The following is a 19,892-nucleotide window of genomic DNA, read 5'->3' on the forward strand; positions in this document are numbered from 1 at the left end:
GTCTTAGCCTCTGCTCTCCAAAGACAGGAAAGCTAAAGACTTCAAAGGAGGGAGGTGAAATGCCATGTCAGCGAAGACAAATTCCTGCCACAAACATTCTAGCCCTAAGTGCTCGGTTGCATTATTTGGATATACCTGGTCCTCCAGACTTCACTTTGATGTCAAGCATGTGGATGTAGAGGAGAGAGAATGAGATGCAAGGCCTTTTAAGGAAAGAGGAAAAGGCCATTTGATTCAACAAGTCCATAATGTTTTCCTGATCTCAATCCCACCTCCTCGCCATATCTGTCAATACCACTGTCTCTTCGCAAATACTTCTGACTGGCTCTTGTATCCACTTGCGGCCTTCCATTCAGTCTCCTTCCCTCAGAAAAGCGCAGCAATTGTAAAGGGGGGGAACCAAAACCAGGTTCAAATTGTGAACAAATGGTGGCACAGGAGGAAACAAGTATTGGAGCTCTGACATGTTGTGCCAAGGCGACGATGCAAAGGGAAGACCATGTCGACCATGGTCTACATTCTGAGCTGCTGATCTCAGCTCCGGTGACATGGAAGAGGTAAAAGGCGGAAGTCAGAAAGGCCCCCCACACAGGCACAAACGGCAAATTACAAGGAACATTCCAGCATGTTCTTGAGGAAACTCTTAGCAACCAGCTCTGACGCAACTCTGGCTGCCATGGAGGCCATCTCAGGTTCAGTGGTACCAGTACCTCCTGTAAAGAAGCCCAGGATCTTCCTTTCCTGGGAGCTGGTTCACGCTGCTGTATCTTATCCAATACCACAACATGGAAATAGAGCAACAATATTCCCACCTGATCTGGACCAGATATTCACAAATGTGCTTCTCCAGAATCACCAAAAGTTGGGCCCAACTTCATGGGACAAGGCCAGATTCCAATGATTAAGCTGTTTTATTGCTCTGCTACCAGTTGTAATCAAAACTCATGTCTTCTACTCCGCAACCCTTACTTTTCCTCCTTAGGAACAGAATAATGAAATGGTCACATTGTTTCTCATTGGTGGAATGTCTCATTTGCACTGTCAGCATTATCTCGCTTTCTGTACAGCTACTGACGACAAGAAGCTGGACTTTGACAGGGGAGATGCTGAGAGGCTGTTTTCCCTTGGCCAGAGAGTCTAGAGCTAGGGGCCACAGTCTCATGATAAGGGCTCAGCCATTTAGGACTGAGACGGGGAAAAACCTCTTCACTCAGGGTATTGTGTATCTTCAGAATTGTCTATCCAAGGGGGCTGTCGGTTGAATATATACAAGGCTGAGGTCAATAGAATTTTGGGCGCTAAGGGAATCAAGGGGAGATGAGGGTGGGGGCAGAAAAGCGGAGTTTAGGGAGAAAATCAGCCACGATCTTATTAAATGACAGAGCAGGCTCGAGGGACCAAATGGCCTACCACTGCTCCTATTTTTTTATGCTTCTTATATTATATTAAGGCCCCCCCCTCATGATGATCCAGTAAAAGAACCCAAAAAATATGGCAACAATATCGGCAGATGCCCTGAGGTGCAGTCACAGGATGTTGGAGAGAAAAATGAATGACAAGACAAAAATAACCCAAAACATGCAACCCAACAAATACAGCCCCCCCCGCCCCCCCCACCCCCTCGAAGAACCTTCTGTGACTCATTCAGAACACAAGAAAGAAATAAGACTATGCACAGACAGGCAAATAGCACCACGCAAGTCTAAAACTGTGATTCAAAGAAACCTTTCAAATCTCGCGGTTTCTTTAACTTGCTGGTGGTTTGGCCTGCTCTTAGTTATTCTTCTGAGTTAGGGTCAAGCCACATTGAAACAATCGACACTTTACAAAACAGCTGCAGAGGTGAAGTATGCACTGGTGGAACAATCCGTGAGGCAATTTTTGGTCAAGTAAGGAAGCTTAGACATCCAAGAAGCTAAGCGGAATTTTCCTCCTTTGCCAGCTGTGATTCAGCGGGTCCCTGTCCTCTGACTCAACAGGTCGTGGGTTCAAGTCCCACACCAGAGACTTAAGCACAAAACTGACACTTCAGTGCCGTAACTGAGGGGGTGCTGCACCGTCACAGGCGCCGTGTTTCAGATGAGACGTTGAACTATGGCTAAGCCTCTTCTCTCAAGCAGCACAGAAAAGTTCCCATGGCATTATTTCGAAGAGCAGGGGAACTCTTTCCAGCGTTCTGGCCAATATTTATCCCTCAATCAACATCACAAAAACAGATTAATTGCTCGTTATCACATTGCTGTTCGCGGGACCTTGCTGTGTGAAAACTGATTGTCACATTTCCCGTATTACAAGAGTTACCGGCTACACTTTAAAGGTACTTTATTGGCTGTAAAATGCTTTGGGACATCCTGAGATTGTGAAAGGTGTTATATTAATACTAACCTTTCATTTCTTTCTTTCACTGTCATGACACTGCTCTTAAGTACAGCCAACAGTATCAGTTCTTCCATGTATCAATGCATCATGTAAGGCATTCTTTTTGAAGCTATGTGACTTCAATGACCGCACTGAAGCTTATCTCTAATTGATGTCCAGATGAAGTTGGCAGCCAATGCTTCTCCCTTGAAATATCACCCCGGACTGTGATGGAAAAAGCCTCCAAGTGCCACATCACAATCATACAAACTGCAGCTGGCCATGAAACTAGAAGCTTAAAGGAGAGTCAGGGCCCACCAGTAACTCGCGTTAAGTCAGAGAGTTAGCATTGATAAGGGAGGGGGAGTTACTGGCAGGTGACTGTATCATAGGGCAGGATCTTCCGGTCAGCAAGCGTAAAATGACACGGGGTGACATCGGGTGGAACTCCCAACGTCACCCGGCATCATTTCCATTTTCAGGTAGGCAGGGGCGCAGCCGAATCAGCTGTGCGCCCACCGACCTGTCAACGGCCTATTGAGGCCATTGAAAAACTCATTAAAGTCAATAATGGACCTGCCCATCCAACCTTTAAGGTTGGCGGGCAGGCCGGGAGCCCTGGCAGGCTTCAGTAAAAGCATGAAACCTCTTCCACACGGGTGGGATGAGGTTTCATGAAGGCATTTAAATTTTTATTAAAGGTTTCAGTAAAAGTTATGGACATGTCCCAACTCGTGTGACAGTGTCACATGAGGGGATATGTCAGGGAAATTTTTCTATCATTTGTATTGCAAATTTTAATTCCGAGCCGATCTCCCTGAGGCAGCACTTAGCCTCAGGGAGATCTGTGGGCTCCTTCACGCGCATGCGCAAAAGAGCGCACTCCCAGCTGAGGGAATCTCCCCCCGAGCCCCGCTCGCACAGATCAGCCATGATCGTACTGAATGGTGGGGCAGGCTCGAGGGGCTGTATTGCCTATTCCTGCTCCTAGCTCTTCTGTTCTTATGTTCACAGGGGGTGCATAGCGCTTCCGAGCGGACATCACGCTGGGCGGGCCTTAATTGGCCCACCCACCTAAAATGGGGGCGCACCCCACCCCCCCCGATTGGGGGTGTCGATCAGAGACGCGCCTGCCCACGCCTGCTCCTGCACTTCCCCCACATCGGGGGTTGGGTGGGGGGGGCGGGGGGGTGAAATCTTTCCCATAGCATTTCTTTTATCCTCAAGGTCAGAGATATTGATATTGGGGAACATAAAAAATAGGGTCAGGAACAGGCCATTCAGCCCCTCAAGCCTGCTGCGTCATGGCTGATCTCCTAGCGCAAGTCCACTTTGCCACCCTATGCCCCGTATCGCGACTTGCTGATTGACTAAAAATATATCAATCTCAGCCTTGAGTATGCTCAATGGCCCGAATCTTACGTTCGGCGGAGGTGCGCGCGATTGGCGGGCCCGGGAGGGGGCACGAGATGCGCTTCCGCCTGTGATCATCCCCTGAACACAATTTGACGCTGGCTGGCCAACGAACGGCCAGTCGGTGTGAAACGCGTGCTGAGAAAGCCTCAGCGCTGCCGGGGAGCGCGGTAAAGAGGGCGGACGCCAACATGAGGGTGCGGGTGGGCACCTCTAGCGAGCCCCCCCCCTGAAGGCAGCCGGCTGCTGCGGAGCTGCCTCGGGGAGCTTCAGGCCCGGACAGGTTAAACGACGAGAAAAAAAAGGCGCCAAACTGTGTTTACGCAACACGTTCGAGCACCTGACAGCAGAACTCAAAAAACGTCAGTCCCCCCGCCAGATGTCCTTTTGCATTACATTTCAGCCCGGACATTTCATCCCACCCCGGATCGAGATTTCAGCGAATCAATGCTTCCTTAATGGGCTTAATGCCCGCTTAATTGTCGGCAGGCGTGCTTCCGACCTCCATGCGCGCCCGCCAAGCGGAATATCACGCAAGTGCGCAGTGACATCGGGACACGCGCCCGACGCCTTCACCCGCGATTTAATGTGTTGTCGGGTCGATCGCACACCTGCACAGACAGCATGGAATTCTGGCCACTGACTGAGCATCCACTGCCCTCCGGGGTGGAGACTTCAAAGGCTCACAACCCCTCTGAGCGAAGAAATTTCCCCCTCAAATCAGCGCAAAAACCCTGACAGAGTGACCCCTCCCCCTGTTTTTGACTCTCCAGTCAGAGAAAGCAGCCTCTCAGCACTAGACTGGAATATTCTCCTTCCTTTAGCAACAGGCCCCCTCTCAAGTCAAATGGAGCTTTGTCCCGATTCAAATCGACATTCCCTGTAAAGTGCACCACCAACACAGCTCAACAGTCTTCAACTGGAGATTAATATACATTATGGACTCTCTGTCTGAGACCAGCAACTTCCTGCCAATTTCCACTAAGTCATGGACAATTTAATTCTCTGGGTTTGTACCTTGTGAGTGGGTTGGAAATGCCTGACCTCATTTTGTACTTCACTCAAATGGATATCAAAAAAGACAGAAATTGCACTTATGGAACAGGGAGAGGCCATTTAGCCCATTCCACCATTCAATGAGATCATGGCAGATTTGTGACCTAACTCCAGAAACCCACCATCGCCTCATATCCCTTGGCCCCAGTCAACCAACGCAACAGCAAAGTCCCACGAGCAGCAATGTGATAAAGTTAGCATGGGGCACATTTCGTGCCATCTGCCTCGGCTGGGTTCAAACACAGGTCACAGATGCGAGGGGACAGTGTTCCAGGTCACCACATCACCCAGTTCCCCCCCTCCTCTTTTCAACGTACGCCTTCAATTATGACCCCAGCACAGCAAATGAGTTCATCATGTCCGTGGAGCGCGACTGTATAGATCGATGCCAGGTCTGCTCTAACCCTGCTACCTTCAGGCGATCAACCCCAAACCACCAGGCCTGCAACATCCTATCAGATCCAGCACGGCAGACAATGTGGAAAATTATCGCAGTGCCAAGCAGTAATTAAGAAAAAAAAAGCACAACGCACAGCTTGACAGGATGGCCAAGGGAACAAAGCACCGTGGGTCACAACAGAATACATGATTTTTGTGAGTATATAGATTAACCATTATACGAACCCATAATATGAACGGCGTCAGCACTGTCTGAGTTTATAAACAATTACAATAACTGGTAACAGGAGTTATTGGTTATGTGGCAAATCCCGCAAGCTAGTTCTATGTAATAAACTACATTTTTCTGATTAAAACAATGTGGTGAGTGGCCAAGCCTTGTGTAGTCGATCAGCGCCAGAGATGAAAATGTGGAGAGGATGAGGTAAATCAAGCAGTTGCCCATTAGTTGCCACAAGCTTTGGAGGAGAAGGAAGGAGACGACCTTCGTGTTCAAGGACAAATCTAACACCAGGCCACTGGGGCTGAATCAGAGAGCAGTATGACCCTAAAAGAGATGTTATCGTCATTGAAGATGCGCTGTGGCTGCTTCGTGTCTCTAAACACAGGGAGCTGAAGAAGAAGGATCTAGTGAGCCAGTCTGTGGTTACACACAGTGAGTTCGTGAGTCAATTTTCACCATATGCCGCCAATATGGATAATGGATTCTCCTTTGTACAACCCGATTGCAACAAGACTGAAGAGAGTACTAGCGAAGTGAAGGATTAGACGATGCCAACTTTGCTTTGAAAAAAACCTGCACTCCTAATTCCTCCTTCTTTGGCTCGATGTCAATTTGTGTCTGAATGCACTCCTGTGAATTGCCTTGGGATGTATTCCAACGTTAAACACGCTACATAAATGCAATTTGTTGTTGTAGAACGTAGCAGGATTGACAGGTTGAGAGAGGGACGGGCTTCAGATTTCAGGTCCTGAGGAATAATGAGTTGCAGTCAGAGGCATGTTTTATTTCTGCACACTGAGGGTACAGAAAGGAGGTAAAGCTTGTACTGTGTGTATTTTCAGTTTGGTCAGAACAATCAAGGAATGTCCTGAACACAAGTTAACCACAGAGACGTCGATATAACTGATGGAAAAGATGATTGTGATAAAGAAAGAGAGAGAGAGAGTGGGGGGATGAGACAGGAACACACAAAGAGGTTCTTATGAGCGAGCCATCACATAAAGGTAGAGACAGGGATATACAAAGGTGGCAGTAGGGGTGTTGTGAGGGAGAGAGAGAGAGAGAGAGAGAGAGAGAGACAAGAGGTTGCAGTATTGAGAAAGTAAGAGAGAGACATTGTGCTGGAGACTGAGAGCGATACAGCAGAGAGAAAGAGGCTTTCTGTCGAGAGCAAAGAGGGACTGTGACGATGAGACAAAGTTGTGAAACAAAAAACGGTCGAGAAAGGGTTGGCATAAAGAGAAAGAGAAAATCAGGGAGAAAGGTCACATGAAAGAGAGAGAGAGAGAGGAAAAGGGTGGTGACATTTTGTGTGTCCTGTCCCGTCCCTTATGAAGACCCTGCCAGTGACAGGGGCAGTATTCGGGGTGGGACATGTTAGGCTTTCCATTTGTAAATTTGCTGCACATTTTAACACATATGCAAATCAACCTCTGCCTCAGTTACTTTGTTTTGGATGTATCTGATTAAGTCAGAAACTCATTAGTGGCCTTGTCAAGTGAAAGTCTTCAGCAGCAGTGACCCACAGAGGGGAGGAATCTGCGAGTTAATCCAATGAAAGAAAGGCTTCAGTGAACTGACTTCTCCCATGAATTTCATAACAATTGAAGTGTTCACAAGAGCAGCTTTCTGGAAAAGGAGGTGTGGCTGTGCTGGTGCACAGATTAATGTCTGAAGGCACAAAGGCCCTTTGATATGGGTCATCTTTTAATTGGGAATTCTAGGAGCCCAGCTCCTGGCCTTTAAATTCGGTTAAAACTTGGTCTCGCTGTCTATGAAAACCAGATTTAAAACCACAAACACCAGGGGCCAGTTCACAGGTGCTGGAATCCCAGGATCCAGATTCTTAAAAACCGGTAAGAAACATGCTGCATTTGAGTGTTCAGGGGATTTTCCTGCAGACTTTGGGACTCGCTTGTCAGGACTAAATGGGAGTCCTGAGCCCACCCTTGTCGGGAGCCAGACAGGGGGCACTATTTTCCCAGAGGCGGCCTTCTAATTGGCCAACTCGAGGCTCACTGTCCTATTTAGGATGGTGGGCGGGCTAGGGTTGCCAACTGTGGATTAAATGTTTCCTGGAGGTTTCATCCATGATTTGCCCCCAAACTCCAGCCATGAGTCAGCCAACACATCCATCCTTGTAACATACTGCCCTCCTATGCCAATTAGAAGCAAAAAGACTCTACCCAATTGGATGATGCTTGACTGTCAGCCAAACAGCCCTTTATTTCCCCATTTTCGATGGTAAAGAGAAATGTACAAAGAAAATGTAAAAAAAAAGCTATCATTTTCATGCCCCAATGATTTTTCCCAGGGTTGCACACAGCAACCTTCAATTCCTGAAGAGTCTAGGCCAATGGTTAGCAACCCTAGACGCTGCCTGACAGAGCCTGTAGCTCTAGAGCCTTGGCAGCCCCATTAGGAGAGGTGGCCACTACTGAGGCAGGTCTGAGAACATGAGGGCACCTCAAAATAGAGACGTGCTCAGAGGGGTGAAAAGGATAAAAAATTGGGAGGGAGTAAGGCAGCAGGACCCAGGGGACCGAGCGGAAAACCCTCCGGAGGACCTTTGGGTTTGCGTCTGATCCATTTCTCTGCCCCAACTTCTCCAGTGGAGGGAGTGCATCAGGGAGCTGTCCCAATGCTATTTCCCTGGCCTCCCCCCACCACCTTCAATCCCACCACCCCGGCACTGGAAACATTCAGCCTGGTGCATCATAGGATTCCGCCACCATCTGGGCTATACACATTAGAGTCCATTCAAACAGGAACATCTAAAGTCAGGTACAAAAACAATCCCCATCGCTTATATCAGGTATGTTAGCGCAAACACAGTTTGCCTACTATACACAGTGAAAGGCCTAAAGCGATAGTGCTATTATTGTTGGTCAAGACTGGAACAAATCACTATTGAAACTGTATCCCCACTCCACTGAGGAGAAGATTAACTGCACATTCTCCTTAACAAGGAACTATTTACTTATTATTGACCGTCTTGACTATTGTCGTCAGTGCTGAGTGATCCAAGTTGTAACCCGCCATCAGTTAGAGGTGGTTAAGTAAAAGCAAGAACTTTCATTTATCTAGCGTCTTTTACAACCTCAGGATATCCCAAAACACAATGACGTACTTTCTGAGGCGTAGTCACTGTTTTGCTGTAGGAAACAGCAAGCTCCCACAAACAGCTATAAGATGAATGTCCAGTTAGTCAGGTTTTGTAGTGTTGCTTTATGGAGGGATGTTGACCAGGATCAATGTTCTGTCTTAGCTGCACGGGAGCACGGCCGCACAGCAATCTGGGAAATACCATGCGCCGCAGCAAAAATGCAGGCACGACCAACATTCCATTTAAGATGGGCGTACGGCCGGCCGCACAGCAAACTTAAAGGGGCCCGCGCGGTGCAGCAAAACAGGGCACACACAAGAAAGGAAAATTAGTGGGAACACTGACCAGAGCACCAGGAGGATTGGTTTTTCTCCTCCAATGAGCACTATGGGAGTTTTTCCAATGTACTTCACCCACCAAAACACTCAGTTTAGCATCACATATGAGAGCAGGTGAAAACCAGCCAAACTGGGACTAGCAAGTCCAAACATCAAGGAACTTGAATGGACCACCTCCTGGCTATACACGAAAGGAGATTGGCTGAGTCTCTTGCAAGATTTGTTTTCAATTACTCAGTAAGGGAGGTCTGATCTTGATTATCAGTCAAAGGAACTCTGCAGAAATGATGAAGCCTGTCTTTAATTAATTTTCTTGGCTAAGGATAGTTTCTCAGTGGTACATTCTCTTCTGCGTTGCTGGCTTAGATGCCCTGAATTTCTTTGAATGTACTCAAGTCCTGCCACTCATGCATCATGTTCTAAGCAACCTGATGTAATGTTACCTCTTCCCGGGATGCGTGCAGTTGAGAATTTTCACCCACGCACATCCCTGCTACCCACGTATGTTGGCACAGTGTCGCCTGCCCACTAGCGGCACACAAGTGAGAACCATGAAGGAAGCAAGGATTGACTATGAACATGGCATGGCCATGGCAAATAACAGGCCCCTGAGGCATGTAAAATGTGGAATGGTAGTTATATTCACTTGCTATGAATGTTAACAGAATCTATGCTGGTTGGTGAAGCCAAAGATAAGACACAGAGCTTTTCTTTATAGTTCAAGTTTATAAACTTGTTCAGTCTCTTAGCTCTCCTCCCACTCAACCCAGTGTCCCAGCTGTCGCCTATTTGTATGTGCCCAAAGGCAATTAATATCCATCATCTGTTTCTCTTAACCTTAGCAATATAATTGACATTAACAAGCCTTAACAATGTAATTGATAACATAATAACAGAGACTACATTACAAGGGTAATGTGAATTTGTCTTTCTCTCTCCCTCTCTCTTTCACATGTGAATGGCTCCATCAAGTTGCAGATGCACTATGCACCAAATGGAGGGCAGGAGAGGAGAGGGACAGCACAGGAGAGTGAGCAAGGGAGGGAGAGCAGGAAAGAAGGATGTTGTGGGCAGGGAGCCAATGGAGGGCAAGTTGCCCTGGGATGCTTCTGTGCCTCTCCTAACAGACATGGCAACTATGTATGGTAAAGGGAGTTCATGTTGGGGGGAAACACAGCAAGAATACAAAAATGTTTCACCGTGGGTAAATTTGGAATCCAAGGATTAGCAGCTTCTATGGTAGCTTTGGAGTCTAAGGACGGAATTTTCCAGCTCCTCAAACCTACAGGATCTGCCAGTCCCGCCAATGTGAATGGAGGTTTCTATGGCTTGCTAGCCCCGCCTTAGGGGGACCTGCCATGGGGTGGGTGGAGGGTGTAGGGGGGTATGGGGAGACGGGGGTGGTGGTGGTGGGGGGGGGGTGCTGGCAAGTTCCAGCCTAAGTCACTGAATATATTTAAGGTTGAATTAGACAGATTTTTGAACTAGAGGGTGTCAGCGGTAATGGGGAACAGGAAGGAAAGCAGAGTTGGGGCCAAGGTCAAATCAGCCATGATCTTATTGAATGGCGGAGCAGGCTCGAGGGGCCGAATAGCCTACTCTCGCTCCTAATACTAATGTTCTTACGCTCTTATGTAGCCGTTCCTTCAGATCCAAGTGAAAGCAGGATGGGGAAAGGAATGTGTGGAACAGGCCGTGACAGGAATTCCGCAGGCAGTTTGTTGTGTGAGTAGGAAAGGGTAGCAGCAGGAGAAGATCGTAACCGAGGGGATCAGGGGCAAAGAAACACGGCTAAATTCATTGCAGGAAAAACAGCAGCTTGCACAGGCCTGAAAACACTGAGCACGCAAAAGTCAAGAATTAGCAGGCTAATTTGACAGTGAGGAAGCCAACATGAAGATTCCTTGAAAAGATTCAGAGATAATGTAAAATAATCAGCATGGGAAAGAAACTAGAGAAAACATTTGATAGAACATCAAACAGACTCCAAGTAGGCAGCTCTGGTCTATTGTCCCTTTGAGGTGACATCACTAATTGATGGCATCTCATCTGTCACATGATCAGCACCAATTTAACTCAACATATTGTTGTAATTTTCTAGAAAGACTTGCATTTCTGTAGCACTGTTCATAACCTCAGACTGTCCCTAAAGTCCTGTACAGCTAATGAAGTGCCTTTGAGGTGTTGTCACTGTCGTAATATAGGAAACATGGCAGCCAATTTGTGCACAGCAAGCTCCCAGAAACAATAATGGGATAGCCGCCAGATAATCTATTTTTAGCGATTTATGATAGAAAGATAAATATTGGCTAAGACACTTGGGGAGAAAACTCGTCTTCGAAATAGTGTCATGGGATTTTCTACATCCACCTGCTTTGGTTTAACATCTCATCCAAAAGACAGCACCTCTGACAGTGCAGCACTTCCTCAGTACAAAATTGAAGTGTTAGCCTCGATTTGTTCTTAAGTACATAGGATAGGACTTAAACCCACAACCTTTGGACTCTGATACTACAGTGCTACCTATTGAGCCGTGACTGACACTAAACCTGATCAGGTATCGGCACTCTCTGTCCTTGCTTCTGTGAATTATGTTTCAGTTCCCCATCCTGCAAGACAACAATACAATGCACTGTGGGCCTGTTTGGTATCTGCCAACTGCCCTTCTCACAATCCAACATGCCATAATTTCAGTCTATATGGTTATTGTCATGGTTCTTGGAATGACACTCCCATTGTACTCAATGCAAAGATGGTTGACTTAAAGGGGGCTTCTGCTGGATGTGAAATACTGGATCAAAATGACTGGTAGAAACAGGAATGTTATCTTTGCAATTATTGTGGCAGCCAGGCGATTTCAGGGTTTTTCCATGCTGCTCTGCGGAGCGGACGCGATGGGCCGAATGGTCTACTTCTGTTCCTACATCTTATGACCTTATGGTCTAAAGCCCTCCCTCCTGCACCATCTTTCCAGCCATGCATTCATCTGTCTTGTCCTCCTATTTTTATATTGACTTGCACGTGGTATTGGGAGCAATCTGGAGATTACTGCTTCTGAGGTCCTGCTTGCTAATTTCCTACCTGGCTCCCTAAATTCTGACCGCAGGGCCACATTCCTCTTCCTGCCTATGCTGTTTGTACCAGTGTGCACCATGACCCACACTCCCCGCTCAGGGCGCTCGGCAGCCTTGACCCTGGCACCAGGGAGAAAACACATTATTCTGGATTCATTCCTGCAGCCGCAGAAAGGGCCAGTCTATTCCCCTAACTATTGAATCACCCGTCACTATTGCTCTTCCGGCCTCCCTTCTGCCCATTGCTGAGCCACCCGTGGTGTCATGGACTTGGCTTCAGTCGCACTCCCCAGATGCACCATCTCTCTCAGCAGTGTTCAGAACTGCAAAGGAACAGGGTCGTTTTACTTCGACTTTATCCTTTCATGGGATGTAGGCGTGGCCAGCAAGGCCAGCATTTGTTGCCCATCCCTAATTGCCCCTGCTGGGCCATTTCAGAGGACAGTTAAGAGTCAACCACATTGCTGTGGAGATGCAGTCATCTACAGACCAGGCCAAGTAAGAATGGCAGATTTCCTACCCTAAAGGACAAGTGAACCAGGTAGGTTTTTACAGCAATCAATTATAGTTGCATACATACCGTTACTGAGGCTGGCTTTATATTCCAGACTTATTAATTGATTTTAAATCCCACCAGATGCTGTCACAGAGTTGTTGCAGTTCAGAAGGAGGCCATTCTGCCCATCATGTCTGCACTGGCTCTCTGAATGAGCATTATGACTCAGTGCCATTCTCCTGCCTTTTCCCCGTAACCCTGCACATTGGATGATTATTTAAATAGAAACAATGCCCTCTTGAATGCCTCCACCCACGTTCCAGGCAGTGCTGTGGTGGGATTTTAACCCAACGTTCCCAGAGCATTAACGTGGGACTCTTGGATTATACTAGTCCAGTATACGCACCATCTCCCCCACTTTTTTCTAACAATGCGAACGGGAGCAATAGATTAAAATGTGATTCAAACTTAAACTAAAAAAAGGATTCCTTGTTTTATTCATTGCCGGCGTGTTTCCATTATGTTGGCCTATCTTCAGGCTGTTAGATTGACAGTTGGGAAACATTAAGCTATGTCAGACAGCAGTTTGCTAACTCAGGACAAAAGACCAGTGGCATCAGTCCAGAGACTCAGTTACATAATCTAGGTTTATACTGCATTGTAATAAGTAGGGAGTACTGCACTATCGCAGGTACCTCCTCTCAGACCTTCAGAAGCTCTGCCTTCCCTCTCAGCTGAATGTATAAAATCCCACAGCACTATTTAAAGAAATGCATGCACTCCCCCCACCCAGTGTCCTGGACAACATTTATCCATCAAGCAATGTAACTGAAACAGATTATTTGGTCATCCATCTCATTGCTGTTTGTGGGAGCTTGCTGTGCACAAATTGGCTGCTATGTTCTTTGCATTTACTTCAAAAATGCTTCATCGACTGCAAAGCCCAATGCAATGTCCAGAGGTTAGAAAAGGTGCTATATAAATGCACGTTCTCGCTCTATATGTGTAAAGGCACTTAGGAACATAGGACCCGGAGTGGGATGTTCACCCCATTGAGCCTGATTTGCCATTCAGTGAGATCGCAACTGACCTGTATCCTAACTTCATTTATCCACCTACGCTCCATATACCTGCATAGCCTTGGCAAGCAAAAATCTATAGATCTCAGTTTAAAATTTCATGGAGCAGGAGGGTTTGCCATTCTTGCGCCGTTCTGGTCGAAGAGCCACAGAAACTCAGAGAAAGTAGTGGGTCAACAGCAGAACTGACCTGGAATTCAGTGCCCTGAAAAGGTGACGCAGAGCAAATTCAATAGCAACTTCCTAAAGGGAATTGCATACATACTTGAAAAGAGAAAATTTAGTGGGGCTGAGGGGTCAAGCAGGGCGAATGGGGTTAATTGAGTAGCCCTTTCAAAGAGCCGGCACAGAACAGTGGGCCGAATGGCCTCTTTCTGTGCTGCGAAGATCCGATGGAACACTTCAGAACGTCACCCACATGAAGCAAAGAGGAAATTGCCACCATATTTGCAAATTTTTGCTGAGCAACTTTCCCCCCTTCCAAACTTCATAAGGATCAAATAGGAATCTTTGGAATAATTTGTAATGGCATCAAATAAACTCCACAGATGCAAAGTGCCAGGCGACACGTGCCCACCTGCAACACCATGGCAAGCACGACCTAGATGTTTCCTGGCAAAGATTTGGACATAGTTAAGCCAAGCGGCAGCAAATTCACAGATTACACAAGTAACATCAATTTCTCATGGCAAGCAACGTGGCCTTATTCACATCATTTTGTCGGCTGGTCATTAGCGAGTGACTCGCCGGCTATTAGCAGATTGCATGCTGGGGGTTTGAAGGCTTGCCAAAAGTTAGGTACCGTAAACCCATCCGATTTTCTTGCTCCACTTCACCGAGCTTTGCTTGTGGCCTCGTTACCAACTCGTGGCTCATGGCCAACGCTCGTTCTGACCTCTCGATTCCCTGTCTCTTCACGGTTACTTGGCCGTGATTGGGATTGGGAACAATGACAAAAAAGGCAATCGCCCTCCGGACTGCATCTCTGCGTTCTTGAGAAAGTGGGAACGGTCATGCAGCGGCTCACATATCGCAGTCAGATTGTCGGACCCCCTCATTCGAGCAATGTTCCCCCAGAGGCCTCCGCCGCAGGACAGGTGTGCTTTTGGTGCACTGCCTACAAACAGACTAACTTGGGGAGAAATAACCAAGACACTGGGCAAAGCAACAGAGGCTCAGGCTGTTGCCACTTTCAAGGCTCAGTTTATGAAGCCTTTGCCTTTGCGTTTTATGTCCGTGCTCCAACTGAGCCTTGTAATCATTTGTAGAATATGCCACTTGTGTAAACATGCGTGAGGATTCTTTCTCTGTGAGGGACACCACTTTTCTTGAGAAAGTGCGATAAAAATACATGTCAATGATGTTGAAATTCCACATTGTTCATGGGTGCTGCCTTGTGTGTAAAGTTTGGGGAGCAGCTGTGCCCCCTAATGTGGTTCCTCCAGCATCATATGTACCAGTCTTTAAAATAGTTGACATAATCACAGACACTGGAGAATCAGGCTAACCAATAACAGTACCAGGCCTTAGAGAGACAACATTGAACTAACAGCATTGAAACAGGCCATTCAGCCCATCTGATCCTTACCCGTCTTTATGTTTCACAGTAGCTTCCTCCTGCAATCCTCATCTAATCCCATCAGCCTTCTACTCCTTTCTCTCTCGTGCTTATCCATCTTCCCCTTAAATGCATCTATGCTACTCACCTCAACTACTCCCTCGTTCTAACCACGCTCTGGAGAAATTTTTCCTGAATTCCCTATTGGATCTATTAGTGATTATCTTATATTTATGGGTCCTAGTTCTGGTCACCCCCCACCCCCCCACAAGCAGAAACACCCACTCTACGTCGACCCTTTCAGGAACCTTCCATAATCCTAAAAATCTCTACTGTGTCATCTCTCGCCCTTTTCTGGATTTACAAGATTTCATGATCGCCGGTAACATTTGCAGGTCTCTGTGCTGCTTGCACGAGGGTAGTGAAACTATGCCACACAAGGTGCCAGTCTCCCACCTTCTGCATTATTGGCCAGGAGTTCACTCCCGAAGTATGTGGTGTCACCCCCCCAGTCCCTCCCCTATCACTACGCGTACTAGTGTCCACAAGCAGCTGTCTCTTGCATGCTCCCCCCACAACACACAGCCAGCTCCGTAATGGGATGAACTCATTCACCAGGATTGCAGACTAGTCCCCCCACCGCAACCCCAAGTGTAATATCTAGCAGGTGGTGTGTAAGAGAACAAGCAGAGAGCGTGGAAGTTACCACATTCAGCTGCGCTGATCTCAAAGCTCCAAGGCATAATTTGCGTCTGAATGTTCGAATTGTGCCAAGCGAGACTTGCTACTCAGTACAGCTCAATCCGGAGATTGTGTTACACCCGGGGTAAAACATAAACTTCTTTGTAACTTTTAGAGGTCATGTTATATAAGAATTATCTAAGGCTTGCAGAAACAAGTTGGCAAGTAGAATGGCATTCCAGAATTAGGGAGGTCATGGATTTTGATTAAGGCACATTGAAGGAACGCAATATTTTGACATATGGCCAAATGATCTGTGCCTCAGTGGGTAGCGCACTCACCATTGGTCAGGAGGCTGTGGGTTCAAGTCCAACTCCAGAGAAAGTGAATGTGTGAAGTCCAGGGTCAAATATCTGCAGCCAATTAGAATTGACTTGCCAACTAATCAGCACCCTTTTCTCCTGTAGTATAAATTGTTGTGATCATTTGAAATCTGGCATTCTTGCATTTGTCCTGATGAGCCCAAGGCAAAAAGTTTCGGTAATGTCTCTCTTTTCAGCAATATTCAAGTTCTGTATTACTGAGCAACAGCTTCCCCGTCCAGACCACAACAAGATCAGCCATGACCTTGTCGAATGGTGGAGCAGGCTCGAGGGGCCGAATGGCCTACTCGTACTCCTATTTCCCTATGTTCCGATGTTCATTGCTTCTGGTGCTAACCCACAAAAATGACCACACTTATTGAGACCAGTTCACAAGAAAACCTAAGACAAGTGCACCCGTGGTCTTCCAATATGCACAGGCAGATTGAGATGATTACAGCCAACTGCACATCCTTGAAAACGGTAACATGACTTATCTCTACCAATGGACAAAGGTTTGTTATAATCACCAATGCCTGTTTATTTATTTATTTAGCGAATGCAAATCCCCGAAGGCAAGCAATAGCCTCCTCAGTGCTGAGGGGGCACTGCACTATTTCAGATGCCATTTTTCGGATAGGGCGTTAAACCAAGGCCCTGTCTGCTCTCTCACGAGGAAGTAAAAGATGCCATGACGCTATTGTGAGGTCTAACTGTTTTCCTGGGCAATATTTAGTCCTTGACCAACATCACTCAAAACAAATTATTTAGTCACTATCACATTGCTTGCTGTGCGCCAATTGGCTCTTGACTTTCCTACATCACAACAGGTAATTTACTGGTTGCGAAGTGCTTTGGGATATCCTCAGGCCATGAAAGGTGCTCCATGAATGCAAATCTTGCTTCTCTTTAGTAGGGCCAGAAGAGTCACTTAAGTTTGAAACAGGAATGCGTGTGTGAAGCATTGGTGCGCAGCCAATGTGTGTAAGAAATCATAAGCTGTCATTCATGTCAACGCTTGGGACTGCTCACCTCACCTGTTCAAAATTGCAGTGTGATCTGATCTGAAATGCAGTGAGCAGGCTGCTGATGACAGGATTGTGAGTTGGCATGAATAGTGGGAGGCAAAGGATGGGAAGTATTCCAGCTTCCTAATACCTCTGGAATGTACTTCATGCCCAACCCAAAAAGAGACATTGTGAATTGACGGATATTTGACATAGTTTTCAGGTATACATCTAGGTTACAATCAGACCTGAAAAGGCCCAGAGCCCAGGTTACTTTCCAGCTTCGACTGAGCTTGTCAGCATGTGAGTTATCCCTCCCCTCCACCCCTCCACCACCCCCCCCCACCCAATCCCCCCCCCACCGCCCAACCCTCTTTCACAAATTCCTTGCTGGACGTTTGCCACCTACCACTTTACTCGCTGTTCATCCAGCCTCAAGGAGCACCAAATTCTTCACGTGTTCACCTCAAGACTCCCCGCGGCTTGGTCACTTTACTCTTTCGTATCAAACCCTTTCGTCCTCAACAATTCTCAGCCTTGTCTTGTCGCGCACAATCCCAACCAAAACTTCTCATCCAGGAAGTCTTTTCTAATGTCTTTCCCATGCTATCTGGGGCAGGGTATAAGAAAGAGCTTGTTGTGCTTTAAGAGACTTGTTCTGTCACCCGTAGCCTCCAACTGTCTGCCTGTCAAGTCTCTCTCTTCCCACTTTTCATCGCAGCCTTTCTTGTCTCACTATGTTGCATGCTTAGAAGTCAATAATCTTCTGAGAATTCCTCTCATTTCATCAAAGCTACGAGCTTGCCTTACATATTTCTCCTCCTCCCTACATCCTCACTGTTGAAAGTGAGGTTTGTCGCCCCATTTGCTACGCTAACTCAGTCTTTCACAAGATGACAGGGCTGTTGTAGTCCACGTCCACTCCCATCAGTTTTCCTTCTCTCCTACAAACAGCAGGCTTTTAAAACCAAAGTTTAACATCACTCGCCTTTTCAACTTTAGTTGAAATTCTCATCCTTGCTTCCAAATCCCAACGTCGCTCCACCCCTCCCTATTTCTGTCGGTGCCTCCAACCCCACAGCCCTCTGAGATCCCCGCGCTCCTCAAATTCTGGCCTCTTGAGCAACCCCAGAATTCCTCACTCCACCATTGACAGACATGCCTTTAGCTGCCTGGGGCTTAAGCTCTGGAATTCCCTCCCGAAACCTTTCCGCTCGTCTTCTCCTTTAAACTTCGAACCTACCTCTTTGATCAAACCTTTTGTCGCCTGTCGTAATATCTCCTTCTGTGGCTCGGTGTCAAATTTTGTTTGATAGTTCTCCCGAGAAGCACCTCGGGCTGCTCTATTAAGTCAAAGGTGCCTAATAAATGAAAGATGTTGTTGGCATCCTGCGGTATGAGCCTTGACCCTTCACCTAGGTTTCTCAATTTGGAAAACACCTTACGGAGTAACCAGGAGGAGACAATCGTGGAGGAAATTTTAAGACATTTCCACAGTCTTCATCAGAACTCAAAACACAATGCGATTCAACCAGACTGTTAAAGAAATTATTAGCCCCCGATACACAGTGAGGCAGCATTCTTAACATCATTCTTTACAAGTTAAACTCTCATTTCTAGGTAGCTGCTGTACTGTGCGGCAAAACTCTTCTCACACCCTCCACGCTGACACAGCCTCAACGTCCCATTCAAATGTCGCAAATAAGCCCTTAACACTTGGTTGATCATTTCGGATTATTCCCTGTGTTCAATAGCTCGAGAGAAAGGAATCGCTTCGGGGGGTGGTGAGGAGGGGGGGTGTGGAAGAGAAGGGGGAGGTGCCATTTCCAACCAGGACACAAAAGACCCCTCACTGTTCACGCTAACCGCAGGCTGTCGACCATGCAGAGCTTTCAGACAATTAGAAGTGATCGCACTCACGTGTAAATCTTTGCCTGCCCAGTTGCACTCTTCTCTCCGTTCCACAGGAGCTGTCCAGTAAATCTGCAAGATAGACAACAACCATGGTGAGTTCAATGGGGCAGCAACATGTACCCTCTCAAGAGGATCTATGGCCAAAGGCTCGATACAATTGCACGGTTAAACCAAGCCATTCAGAATTACAGGAGTACGCTGGCAACAGGAAATTAACGCTTTAATTCCTGAAGCAACCTTCAATAAATTCACTCATATCTGCCACTGTATTGTGTGTGAATGTCCCACTGACAACTTCAATCATGCATAGTACATACAAGGTAGTAACTGAGTATTGCATGGTCCACATGTGTCACACCTGCACCAATACCCTACAAATCAGGTAGGAACAGGAGAAGGTCATTCAAACCCTCGAAGCGATATAGCCTAGAGATAAAGAACAACGTTATAACCTCATCATGCCTTAGGAATCCATATATATAAAAAGTGAGATAAGCAAGGTTGCTAACTGAGGAAGTGGCATTTCCCCCATTACCTGAAATGGACAGTTCAGCTCTTGTCCCTTGTACAAAGGGCATGGCGTTCCTGCGAGGAACTCCAATCTGATAAATTAGCAGTACCTGTGCCAAAGCTGCTTTTCACACGGTGGAGATACCAACAATATGACCAACAAAAAGTATTCTACCACATCAGGGTCATAAAAGGGAAGAAAGCACTAGAATGTATATAGCACCTGTCATGACTTCAGGATAGCCCAAGGTGCTTCTTGGCTACTGAAGTGTAGTCACTGCAGTTAGGTAGGAAAAAACAGCAGCCAATATCTGGAAA

At 46.9% G+C, this 19,892-nt stretch overlaps 1 protein-coding gene across 1 annotated transcript in view; it reads right to left on the reverse strand.

Moving 5' to 3' along the window:
- The window catches only part of sema3b (sema domain, immunoglobulin domain (Ig), short basic domain, secreted, (semaphorin) 3B), a 146,370-nt gene that overhangs the window by 72,591 nt on the left and 53,887 nt on the right, over nucleotides 1–19,892 (reverse strand). Inside the window, exon 3 of the mRNA XM_078543161.1 lies at nucleotides 19,071–19,133. Within this exon, the coding sequence (XP_078399287.1) occupies nucleotides 19,071–19,133 (63 nt within the window). The remainder of the gene's footprint in view (nucleotides 1–19,070; nucleotides 19,134–19,892) is intronic.

This window comes from Cetorhinus maximus, chromosome 6, assembly GCF_964194155.1.
Source record: "Cetorhinus maximus chromosome 6, sCetMax3.hap1.1, whole genome shotgun sequence".
Classification (NCBI taxonomy): domain Eukaryota; kingdom Metazoa; phylum Chordata; class Chondrichthyes; order Lamniformes; family Cetorhinidae; genus Cetorhinus; species Cetorhinus maximus.